The sequence below is a fragment of the Gekko japonicus genome, unplaced genomic scaffold (genome assembly GCF_001447785.1).
Source record: "Gekko japonicus isolate JY-2015 unplaced genomic scaffold, Gekko_japonicus_V1.1 scaffold1188, whole genome shotgun sequence".
Lineage (NCBI taxonomy): Eukaryota > Metazoa > Chordata > Lepidosauria > Squamata > Gekkonidae > Gekko > Gekko japonicus.
The window spans coordinates 132,202-144,624 of NW_015171539.1; the positions used below are offsets into that span (position 1 = coordinate 132,202).

The 12,423-nt window shown below is 52.0% G+C and overlaps 1 protein-coding gene across 1 annotated transcript in view; it reads left to right on the forward strand.

Moving 5' to 3' along the window:
- Window positions 1-12,423, forward strand: part of KLC2 (kinesin light chain 2) — a 57,016-nt gene that overhangs the window by 4,239 nt on the left and 40,354 nt on the right. Inside the window, exons 2-5 of the mRNA XM_015419644.1 lie at window positions 3,376-3,632; window positions 5,753-5,983; window positions 7,903-7,975; window positions 11,723-11,945. Coding sequence (XP_015275130.1) covers window positions 3,384-3,632; window positions 5,753-5,983; window positions 7,903-7,975; window positions 11,723-11,945 — 776 coding nt within the window. The 5' untranslated portion in view covers window positions 3,376-3,383. The remainder of the gene's footprint in view (window positions 1-3,375; window positions 3,633-5,752; window positions 5,984-7,902; window positions 7,976-11,722; window positions 11,946-12,423) is intronic.

Sequence of the window (12,423 nt, forward strand, 5' to 3'; positions counted from 1 at the left end):
GGCGGGCTATAAATCTATTATTTATTTAATTCGGTTTCTATCCCGCCTTGCCTGACAAGCAGGCTCAAGGCGGCATACAATAATAATTTACAATAAAAACAGATGAAATTCTAACAATAAAATATAAAGTGTAGATTAAATACAAACGATAAAGTGCAGATGGCGATCGTTGTCGTTGGGCCCCGTATGACTAGACCAGTATCCCAAAGAAAGTGCCAGTAATAGATGTTCAGTAGCTCGTTCAGTGTCGGCTCCTAATCGAAAGCCTGGTGGAGGAGCTCGGTTTCACAGGCCCTGCGGAATTGTAGAAGGTCCCGCAGGACCTTAAATAAAGTGGCAGAGCATCCGTTTGGCATGCAGAAGGTCCCAGCTTCAATCCCACAACTTTTGGCTGCCAGACAATCTTAGGATCTCCTGTCTATACTACATACAATGCCATACAATAATTAATTAATTATTGCCAGTATGGTGCAGTGGCTAGAGTGTCAGGCAAGAATCTGGGAGATCCAGGTGGGAATCCCCACTCTACCACAGAAGCTAGCTGGGTGACTTTGGGCCAGTCACACACTCTCAGCCTAACCTACCTCACGGGGGTGTTGTGAGGGCAACAGTGGAGGAGGGGAGAACTACACAAGCCACTTTGGGTCTCCGTTGGGGGAGAAAGGCAGAGTATAATTGAACATGTAATTAAAATTCGTACTAGTCCACCTTTCTCACTGGACCTCATGGTGGATTACAAGTATGATAAAACCTTCAGTGAGTAACTAGATTAAAATGTATTATAATATCAGGCAATTAATGAACAGTGGCCGAGGTACTACGACAGCAAAAATTCCTGGTAGAAGAAGAAGAGATTGGATTTATACCCCGTTCTTCACTACCCGAAGGAGTATGAGAGTGGCTTTCAGTCTCCTTCCCCTCCCCACAACAGACACCCTGTGAGGTAGGTGGGGCTGAGAGAGCTCTCCTGAGGACTGCCCTTGAGAGAACAGCTCTGAGGAAACCTGTGACTGACCCACAGTCATCCCAACAGCTGCATGTGGAGGAGTGGGGAAATCAAACACTGGTTCTCTCAGATTAGAGTCCATGCTCTTAACCACTACGCCAAACTGGCTCTTTCTGGTAAGACCGAATAATGGAGTTGGACTGGGACGGAAAAACGGGGGAGGAAAAATAGCCTGAACAGCGCATGGAAACGTATGATCTGTTTAAGGCGACAAGACAGGGAGTGTAGGATAGACTATTTATCCCTGATGAAAATCGCCTCCTGAGCCGAACCGTTGCAGTGCTGCTTTGGTTCTTTTGCAAAAGGGATTCCCAACCTTTTTGAGTCTGCAGGTATCTTCGGGTTGCTGCAGGAGGTGGAGCCAGCCACAGAGCGACGGCCAATAGCTTAACTTGAGTCGCATAGTGAAGATGCTTGTGTCACGGTGGCAGCTGCTGCCAAAGCAACATTTTAAAAAAATCTGCACGGCCAATCAAATCTCCAGTAGCCGTTCAGAAGCCTTGCTGAGCAAAACTGCTGAGCGGTCGGCTTAGAACAGATAAAAGGAAGTCCTTCTTCATCCAAAGAATGATTAACACTTGGAATTCACTGCCACAGGAAGTGGTGGCGGCTACAAGCATGGGCGGCTTCAAAAGGGAATTGGATAAGCATATGGAGCAAAGGTCTATCAGTGGCTATTAGCCACAAGGCATAGATAGGGGCTCTGGGGCAAGTGATGCTCTGTCTTCTTGGTGCTTGGGGGGGCCAACAGTAGGAGGGCTTCTAATGTCCTTGCCCCACTGGTGGACCTCCTGATGGCACTGGTATTTCTGGCCACTGTGTGACACAGAGTGTTGGACGGGATGGGCCTTTGGCCTGATCCAACATTGGCGTCTCTTATGTTCTTATGTTCTTAAAAGCCTTACCTGGCCCCACCCACTTCCTGAAAACACTTGGTGGGTTCCAGAAAAGGTGTTGGGACACCATGGCGCCCGCGGGCACCGTGTTGGGGGACCCCATTTTACTAGAATATGGTGTGTATGGGGGGGGGGCGGATCTGTTCATTCAGTTATTCAAAGTGTCTTTATCCTGCCCTGTTCTCCAAAGCGTTTTGAACCCCGGATGTCTGGTGTCCAGAGGTCATTTCGGGGGGGGGGGGAATGGGGGGGAACGCAGTTCCCCCGGGTGAGGGGCAGGGGGCGGGGCACAGGACACCCCTGCTTCCGGCCGCCCCGCTTCCAGCCCTCATTCAGCCAGGAGGAGGCAGGAGAAGAGGGAGGGTAAGTTGCTTCCTCCCCGCCTCTCCCCACCCCTGCCTGCCTGGGGCCAGGGAGGGCCTTGGCGGGGCTTCTTCGCACTCCCGCTGGCCTTGCAGGTCCACTGCCGGGCCCCTGATGTCAGGGGGTGTGGCATATGCTAATGAGTTATGCTAATGAGTCCCCCTAGCTCTTTTTCTACGAAATGACCCCTGCTGGTGTCACATTCTTAACGGTGACGCTACTTCAGGAGCAAAAGGGCAGTCTTTCGGATACGTCCCCCACATCTGGCTTACTAGCATATCCCAGTGCTGGGAATCGTGGGCCAACTTCTGCACAGAGTCCTTCTTGGGGGGGGGGGTTTAAGCAGAGGCTAGGTGGCCATGTGACAGCCAGTGCTCTCTGAAGCCATGAGCAGGGACTCACAAAAGCTCCTCCCCTGCCACGAATTTTGTTAGTCTTCAAGGTGCTACTGGACTTTTGCTTTTTTCTACTGACAGGAGTGCGGATCCTGTGAATCTAGGCAGATCATGAGAGGAAGGGGACAAAGGGATGAGCCAGTGCTCAGCTTTCGTGGTCCTTGCTTATGTGGCCCAGGATCATGCCGATCGCCGCTTTGGAATTTTCCTCCAGGCCAGATTGGCCCAGGGATCCTGGAGGTTTTTGGCCTTCCTCTGAGCATAGAGCAGAAGAAGAGGAGGAGATTGGATTTATACCCCGCCCTTCACTACCCGAAGGAGTTTCAGAGCGGTTTACAATCTCCTTTCCCTTCCCCTCCCCGCAACAGACACCCTGTGAGGTAGGTGGGGCTGAGAGAGCTCTCTCGAGAACTACCCCTGAGAGAACAGTTCTGAGAGAACTTGTGACTGACCCAAGGTGACACCAGCAGCTGCATGTGGAGAAATGGGGAATCAAACTCAGTTCTCCCAGATTAGAGTCTGCTATCCTAACCTCTCCACCAAACTGGCGCTCTGGCATTGTGCTGGAGGTTGGACTAGAGGACCCTTGAAGTTCCTTCCAGCTCTGTGTTTTGATGTTTCCTTACCTGGGCAGGCCATTCTGGCGCGCAGGGCGAGTGACCCTCCACAACCCCTAATCTCCCCCTCCTTCCTTTCTCCTTTTTGTCTTGGGCAGGCCCGGGCATGGCCACCATGCTGTACCCCCGCGAGGAGAAGCTGGAGAAGATGAGCCAGGACGAGATCGTGCTGGGCACCAAGGCGGTGGTGCAAGGCCTGGAGACCCTGCGCACCGAGCACCACTCCTTGCTGGCCGCCCTGCTCGACACCATCGGCTGCCTGGAGCAGCAGCACGACGCCAGCGCCGCCCAGGAGAAGGCCAGCCTCTTGCGCAAGTCCCTGGACGCCATCGAGTTGGGGCTCGGGGAGGCCCAGGTAACGTTCGCCGGGAGCCCCGCAGGGGTAGCCGGTTGGTGGTAAATGCAGAGGAGCAAACCGAATGGGCGGAAGTCAGGCAGCCCATGCCCGAGATGGGGGTTGCCGCCTTCTCTGGTTTGGTGTAGTGGTTAGGAGCGCAGACTCTAATCTGGGAGAACCGGGTTGGATTCCCCACTCCTCCACTCGCAGCTGCTGGATGACCTTGGGCAAGCCATAGTTCTGTCCGAGGTGTCCTTGAAAAAGAGGAGTTCTGGAAAGAGCTCTCTCAGCCCCGCCTACCTCACAGGGTGTCTGTTATGGGGAGAGGAAGGGAGAGTAGTTTGTAAGCTGTTCTGAGACTCCAAGTGAAGGGCGGGGTATAAATCCAATCTGCTGCTGCTGCTCTTCTTCCTCTTCTCTTCTTTTCAAGGAATGCTTAAAAAGCGGCAGGGGGAGGGGGTCTCTGAAAAAATCCTGTTTTTCGTGTCGAAGTGCTCCTGTGCCTTCCAGACAGATTGCAACACAGTGGGGGTGGGGAAATTGGATGGCCCCGGGCTAGCCGAATCCCGTTAGCTCTCGGAAGCTAAGTAGGGTCGTCCCCGGTTCGTGCTTGGATGGGAGACCGCCGAAGAGGTCCAGGGTTGCTCTGCAGAGGTGGGCAAGAACAGGCGACCTCTGAACGACTAGAAAACCCCCAGGCAGAGAAACTGCCATAAAATGTATGTCCCAGGCCAGATGTTGAGCAGGAGACGGTCCAGCAGCCTTCTCTTCCCTGGTAGCCGCCCAGATGGTTCTGTGAAGCGACGACCAGAGCGCTCCTTCTGTGGCAACTGGCATTCAGGGGGTACATTGTCTCTGAACAGGGAGGTTCTGCTTGGCCCGCTACAGTTGATAGCCATCTATCGGTGCGATTTTGGGCTGTATCAACAGAAGTATAGTGTCCAGAAGAGGGAAACAAAGATGATGAGGGGTCTGGAGACCAAGTCCTATGAGGAAAGGTTGAAGGAGCTGGGGATGTTTAGCCTGGAGAGGAGACGACTGAGAGGTGATAGGATCACCATCTTCAAGTACCTGAAGGGCTGTCCTATAGAGGATGGTACGGAGTTGTTTTCTGTTGCCCCAGAAGGTCGGGCCAGAACCAACGGGTTGACATTAAATCAAAAGAGTTTCCAGCTAAACATTAGGAAGAACTTCCTGACAGAACGGTTCCTCGGTGGAACAGGCTTCCTCGGGAGGTGGTGGGCTCTCCTCCTTTGGAAGTTTTTAAACAGATGCCATCTGTCAGCCATGCTGATTCTGTGAACTTAGGCAGATCGTGAGAGGGAGGGCAGGAAGGGTTGCCTCAGTGCTTAGTTCTCGTGGCCCTTTCTTACATGCTGAGGGAAATGTCAATTGCCACTTTGGGGTCAGGAAGCAGTTTTTCTCCAGGCCAGTTTAGCTAGAGGTCCTGGAGGTTTTTTGTCATCTTCTGGGTGGGGAACAGGGGTCACTTAGGGGTGTCGGGGGGGAGGTATTTGTGAATTTCCTGCCTTGTGCAGGGGGTCGGACTAGATGACCCTGGAGGTCCCTTCCAGCTCTGTGAATCTGTGATTCTTTAGCTCTGTCTTTCAGGGAAGAAAGTCAGAGACAGCTGTGAGAATCTCCCAGAGTCTCCCAGTGGGTTTCTATCAAAAGCGGGAAGCTCTGAGCATAGCTGTCTCTCTCCGTGGAAGTGGGAAGCTCTAGGCGAAGGTACCTTTGGAAGTGGAGGAGAGGAGGAGATTGGATTTACACCCCGCCCTTCACTTGGAGTCTCAAAGCGGCTTACAAACTCCTTTCCCTTCCCCCTTCCCACAACAGACACCCGGTGAGGCAGGTGGGGCTGAGAGAGCTCTTGACAGAAACTGCTCTTTTTCAAGGACAGCTCTTATCAGAACTACGGCTTGCCCAAGGTCATCCAGCAGGTGCAAGTGGAGGAGTGGGGAATCCAACCAGGTTCTCCCAGATCAGAGTCCTGCGCACTTAACCACGCCACCAAAGTGGGGGTGGGGAGAGTTCTAGGCGAAGGTATCTTTGTCAGTGGAAGTGGGAGCGGCACGGATCGGTTACCGGTGATGCCCGACTCGGCTTCTTCCTCTCCCCCCCCCTCCGCCTCGCAGGTGATCATCGCCCTCTCAAGCCACCTGAGTGCCGTGGAGTCGGAGAAGCAGAAGCTGCGGGCTCAGGTGCGGCGCCTGGTGCAGGAGAACCAGTGGCTGCGGGACGAGCTGGCCGGCACCCAGCAGAAGCTGCAGCGCAGCGAGCAGGCCGTGGCCCAGCTGGAGGAGGAGAAGAAGCACCTGGAGTTCATGAACCAGATAAAGAAGTTCGACGAGGACATCTCGCCCTCGGTAGGCGCTCTCCTCTCCTCTTCCCTCCCCCTCCCCCCCAATCTGTTCCAAGAGAGCAAAACAGGCCACACTTGACAAGCTTATCTTAAAACCTGGGGTGTGGATTTTAAGACTGCGGCTGATCTCCGTCTCCCGGACTTCAGCTTCCTCCAAGGTCCTTTTCTGTCGTCCTCTGCTGGTTGGGGTTTTGCTTGTGTGGCCACCCTTAGAATGCACCCGTCTTGGCTGGGGTACCCGCACTGCGGCTCTGTTCCCATGTGCATTTCAGTGTCAGGCACTACTTTATAGGAGGCCTTTCAAGACACCTGCAGAGGCCCTCACCTGGATAGCCCAGGCAAGCCCAATGTAGTCAGAAGAAGAGATTGGATATCTACCCCGCCCTTCACGACCCAAAAGAGTCTCAGAGCGGCTTACGGTCTCCTTTCCCCTCCCCTCCCCACAACAGACACTCTCGAGAACTGCTCCTGAGAGAACCACTCTGAAAGAACTTGTGACTGACCCAAGGTCACACCAGCAGCTGCATGTGGAAGCGTGGGGAATCAAACCCGGGAATCAAACCCTGTCAGATCTCAGAAGCTATAGTAAAAGAACTGCCGAGCTGAAATGTGTAAAGAAATAAAGCTGGGAAGGAGATGCTAACAAATATAATTTATCACAACTACATCCAATACCAACAAATAATAAACAAGAACTAAATATCAAAATATGTATACAAAGTATCCAGGTGTACAAAATATCAATGTATATAAACAGCATGAAGGTGTACAAAGTAGCAATGTAAGTAGGTTACAAAGACTCTGGAATGATACTTCTTCAGAAGCAACATTTCATAACTGTTAAGAAGTAGAAAAATACATTTTGCTCACCAAATAGTACATAATAGACTGGACAATGAATAAACAACCCTGGCAGTTATTTTATACCCAATTATATTATACCCTGGTACATAATTTTTGACCAGAGGGTCTCTCACTTGTGAAATGATGTAAAGTCTGTGAAACTGGAGTTGACATCTTCAGTGCTCCGCGCTATTATGTAACTAGTACAGGGAATAGATTTCCACTGTTAAATTTAAGACGTCTGTTGCTGCAAGACCTAAGGAAGGATTCTTACCGGTCCCTGTAGCCTTTCACATTTCAGTTCATCTCAGCATTTTTTGAAGCTCTTTGTCAAGCCTCAGCTTATTTCAGCGTCGTCTTTGTCCATGATTACAGAAATACAGCTATTTGAATCATTTCTTTTTTGTATATTCTGTCTGAATGATAAGTTTTGCTGTTGTGGCATCGTATTGTTAGAAACTACACATTGTTAATGGTGCATTATTGCATGTGTGTAACAAACTGTCTTAATTTTGGAAGTCTTAAGTATTCTTTATTGTGATTATATCTCATAAGCATAGTGTGTGTGTGTATGAGCTGCGTTGGCTCAAGTGGTTAAGACGCTGAACTGCAGGCTGTGGAGGGTCAGTAGTTTGAGACCCCGGGTGCTGCATGATGGAGTGAGCTCCCGTCTCTAGTTCCAGCTCCTGCCAACCTAGTAGTTTGAAAGCAAGAAACTGCAAGTAGATAAATAGGTACCACTTCTGTGGGAAGGTAACAGCGTTCCGTGCACCTTGGTGTTTAGTCATGCCGGCCACATGACCACGGAAATGTCTTCAGACAGCGCTGGCTCTTCGGCTTTGAAACGGAGATGAGCACCGCAACCCTAGAGTTGGATTCGACTGGCTTTCGAGCAAGGGGACCTTTACCTTTACCTACACACACACATATAATTATATATTATTATACATGGTGCCTTAGTTACCTAGTCTAAACTTCGGGAGAGCTGAGCAGAAGAACTGGGAGGGAACGTCTGTATCTTTTCCTCTTCTCTTGCGACGGTGGGCGAATTCCATTACCAACTGTCTTCTCTCTGTCCAGGAGGAAAAGAACGGGGAGACGGCTAAGGACTCACTGGATGACCTATTCCCTAATGACGACGACCAGGGACAAGGTGAGCTTGGGGCATCCTTGAAGCCAAACTGACTCCTGGCCACCCCCCACCCCCCCGGTGCAATGCTCCCTCTAAGCCGTGGAGTCTTGTGAGCAAAAATTCAGCTTTGTGAGCCAGCGATGTGGCTGCTGCATAAATTAGTTTGCTCCGGAGCCCATCCTTCCTGAGCTAAGACAAAAATGTGTGAGCCGGAGGCTAAAAAACTGTGAGCTGGCTCACACTACCTGAGCTTGGAGGGAACACTGACCTGGTGAGTCTTCCCTCTCAGGAAGCAAGGGCAGCTGATCTTAATCCAGCCCCCTGTGCCCATTTCACGGCTGGGGAAGATGGCAGAGATGGAGAACGTCTTTGGCCGGAGCTAGCCGCGTTTCGCAAACTGTGTTTCGCAGACCTGCAGGGTCCAGGTTAGCCTGATCTCATCAGATCTTGGAAGCTAAGGAGGGTCGGCCCTGCTTAGTCCTTGGATGGGAGACCGCAAAGGAAGGTCCGGGGTCGCTACACAGAGGAAGGCAATGGCAAGCCACCTCTGCTTGTCCCTTGCCTTGGAAACAGTACGGGACCGCTATAGGTTGGCTGCAACTTGAGGACAATTTTTCTTAATGGCATGTTTGCCTTTTCTTTGGGCTTTGTTCGGGTTAGCCCTTCCTTTGTAGGAGGCTTATTTTAAAAATTGGGTTCTGAATGTTTGAGCCACTGGTGGGGGGGAGTGATGGAGGGGAGGGGAGAAAGGGAAGCCTGGGTTTCAGCCCCACAACTTGGTCAGTCCAGACCTTCGGCCATCGCTTTCAGAGCCATTAAGCCACCAGGAGGATAGGAAGCTTGACAGGAGGGACAGAAGGTGCCGAGCACCTTTGCCTTGAGCCATGGTCGTTTGAGGTATATGGAGCAGAGGTCCATCCATGGTTATTAGCCACAAGGTATAGAGGGAACACTCTGTCTGGGGCAAGGTATGCTCTGTATCCTTGTTGCTTGGGGGGCCACGGGGGGGGGGGGGGGCTGGGGTCCACTGGTTGGACTCAAGGCCGGCTCGCTCACTAGGCGTTTGCCTAGAGCGTGCTGGCCCTTAGGGGCGCCAAACTGCACACACACCCGCCGCCAAAAGCCCTGTATGCATTTAGTCCCTGGCTGGGGGACTGCCACCTCCGCCGCCTCTTTCACCCCGAGTCCGGCGCTCAGTGCGCCGAGAAGTGGGCGGGGAAGGAAGCAAGGAGGGAGGAAGTGCCCCCCCTGTCTGCAGGGCGGGGAGGAGGTGGACGGCGCTGCCTGAAGGGCCCAGCGGCAGGGCGGCTCCGGTAGGCATTCGTGGTGCAGAGGGGGCTGGAGACCCGCCGCCGCTTCCTCCTCCGAGACGGGCCTGCTTGGACCGGACAACTCCTCCACGCCGCCCTCGGTGAGTCTCCTTGGCGCCACCCCCATGGGGAGCGAGGGGACGGGGCACACGCTGCTGGTGGGGTCCTGGTCCCCGGGGGGGAAGGAGAGACAGGGGGAAGCAGATGGGGGGGGGAAGAAAAAGAAGAACAGGAGGAGATTGGATTTATACCCCGCCCTTCACTACCCAAAGGTGTCTCAGAGCGGCTTACAAACTCCTTTCCCTCCCCCTCCCCACAACAGACACCCTGTGAGGTAGGTGGGGCTGAGAGAGCTCTGACAGAAACTGCTCTTTTTCGAGAACAGCTCTGACAGAACTACGGCTTGCCCAAGGTCATCCAGCCAGGTGCAAGTGGAGGAGTGGGGAATCAAACCCAGTTCTCCCAGATAAGAGTCCGCGCACTTAACCACTACCCCAAACTGGCTCCAAACTACACCAAAGTGGCAGAAGGGCCGCCCTCCGAAGAGCCTTGTAGCCCCCCCCCCCCCCGGCGGCCCCCACTTACACCCCCCGCTGAGCGCACCGAGAGGCACGCGGGGGGGCGGGACACAAGGCAGCCTCACCTGGGGGGGGGGGCGCGCTAGTTTTGCCTAGGGCACCGAAAAACCTCAGGATGGCCCTGGTTGGACCTTCTGATGGCGCCTGGGTTTTGGCCACTGTGTGACACAGAGCGTTGGACTGGATGGGCCACTGGCCTGATCCAACACTGGCTTCTCTTATGTTCTTACGTCCTCTGCAAAGACCATCTTGTGTGTAGTCTTTCTGAGTATGAACTTAAGAGTTTGCTGCACTGGATCAGCAGCAGTAAACATACTAGTGGCATTTTGGACTTGGAGATTTATTCTCTGCTATTAAATCAGAAGGTTTTATGCCATCAGATACGTTAGGAGATTTAAATGGAGAGGTGCCAGTGGACGAGTGGTCTTGCAATCTGGGACACTTCCAGCCAAGCTTGGATTGAAAGAAAAATGTTTTTTTTTTAAATCATGTTCTCCGTGACATCTGACTCCTCATAGATTTTATTTATTTATTTATTTATTTATTTTATAATTTCGATTTGTATCCCGCCTAGCCACAGAACAGGCTCAAGATTGTTTAAACATAGAAACCTTATAGATCTGAGTTGGAGAAGTCAGTTACCACAGGTGGATTTGTTCCATATTTTTCTTAAACAGACATTTTGGGCACAGGCTTAATTCAAGGAATGACCCCAGAACTGTGCCCTTTGGCTCGTTACTTGAAGGGGATCACGGAGAACACTGGCATAGAGTTCATTTTGTAATTATCAGTCACACCCCCAAAGGTGTATTATGGCACTGGGTGTGTATGTGTGTGGAATGAGTGCCTTTCAGTTTCAGCTTGAATTTGGAGCATTGCTTTTTATGGCTAAATTATATTTTAGGCCACAACAGTAAAAGATGAATGTTTAGGTAGATTAGGTTATTGAGAAATTGACTTTTTAAAAAAATCCAGTACTAGAATAACAAACATCAAGACGGAATTTGACCTCTTGCGTATTTTAATGGTTTCAATTGCAGGTTTCTTTCTTCTTATGTTTTGTATTTTACATGTTTTTTAAAAAAGTTTGCAGTATTGCATCAGACCCATGGTTACACCCAAGTCAGCATGGCGCAGCAGTTAGAATGCTGGACCCAGGTTCTAATCTCCACTCTGCCTTGGAGTCTTGTTGGGTGACCTTGGGCCAGGCACACAAGCTGAGCCTAACCTACCTTGTAAGGTTGTTGTGAGGATAAAACAGAAGACGAAGAATGAGGTGGCGATCCTCTGTATTCTGGTGCTGGGGGGGGCACAGTGGGAGGGCTTCTGGAGTTGTGGCCCCGCTGGTGGACCTCCTGATGGCACCTGGGTTTTGGCCACTGTGTGACACAGTGTCGGACTGCTTGGGCCACATTGGCCTAATACAACATGGCTTCTCTTATGTTCTTATGTTGTAAGCCCCTTTGAGGGAAAAGGTGGGGTATAAATGAAGTATATAAATAAGTCAATAATTTCTTTACCAACAGCCAGATGGGTGTGCCGTGGGGTTGCTTGTGAGCACCGTATGATCAGCACTTGGCACATGAAGCACAAAATGGATATTTAGTCCAGTGGCAACGACTGTATTGATTCCCAGCATGTAGTCGCTTGTCCCATATATTCCCCATAATTCTTCCAAGGGCACCATCCCTTCCCTTGTACAAGTCTTAATTTCCTCCATGATCTGTGGTATTGAGTCCCGTAGGATGGTTATGTCGAGGGATGCTCCATTTCAGTTTGTCTTGTTTTAAGCCTGATAATCGGGGTGGGGTGGGGGTGTTTCAAGGGGTTGTCTAAGAGGCCGCCGGGCTCTCCAGCTGATTACGTCGTTCCCTCTGCAGGGCAGAACCACGGCAGTGGGGACGCGGCAGCCCAGCACGGCGGTTACGAGATCCCCGCGCGCCTGCGGACGCTGCACAACCTGGTGATCCAGTACGCCTCCCAAGGGCGCTACGAGGTGGCCGTGCCCCTCTGCAAGCAGGCCCTGGAGGACCTCGAGAAAACCTCCGGCCACGACCACCCCGATGTGGCTACCATGCTGAATATCCTCGCGTTGGTGTACAGGTAGGGTGGGCGGGTGGACTTGACGGACTGAAGGCTGGGAAGGGGGAAGGTATTGCCAGAGCTGACTCGGACATGCAGCGATTGCATAGAGAGACCTGTTCTTGCAAGATTATACAAGATCATACACATGAAGCTGCCTTAAGAGCATAAGAGGCACCAGTGTTGGATCAGGCCAAAGGCCCATCCAGCCCAACACTCTGTGGCACACAGTGGCCAGAAATACCAGGTGCCATCAGGAGGTCCACCAGTGGGGCCAGGACATTAGAAGCCCTCCCACTGTTGACCCCCCCCCCCAAGCACCAAGAAGACAGAGCATCACTTGCCCCAGAGCCCCTATCTAGACCTTGTGGCTAATAGCCACTGATGGACCTCTGCTCCATATAAGAACATAAGAGACGCCAATGTTGGATCAGGCCAAAGGCCCATCCAGCCCAACACTCTGTATCACACAGTGGCCAGAAATACCAGGTGCCATCAG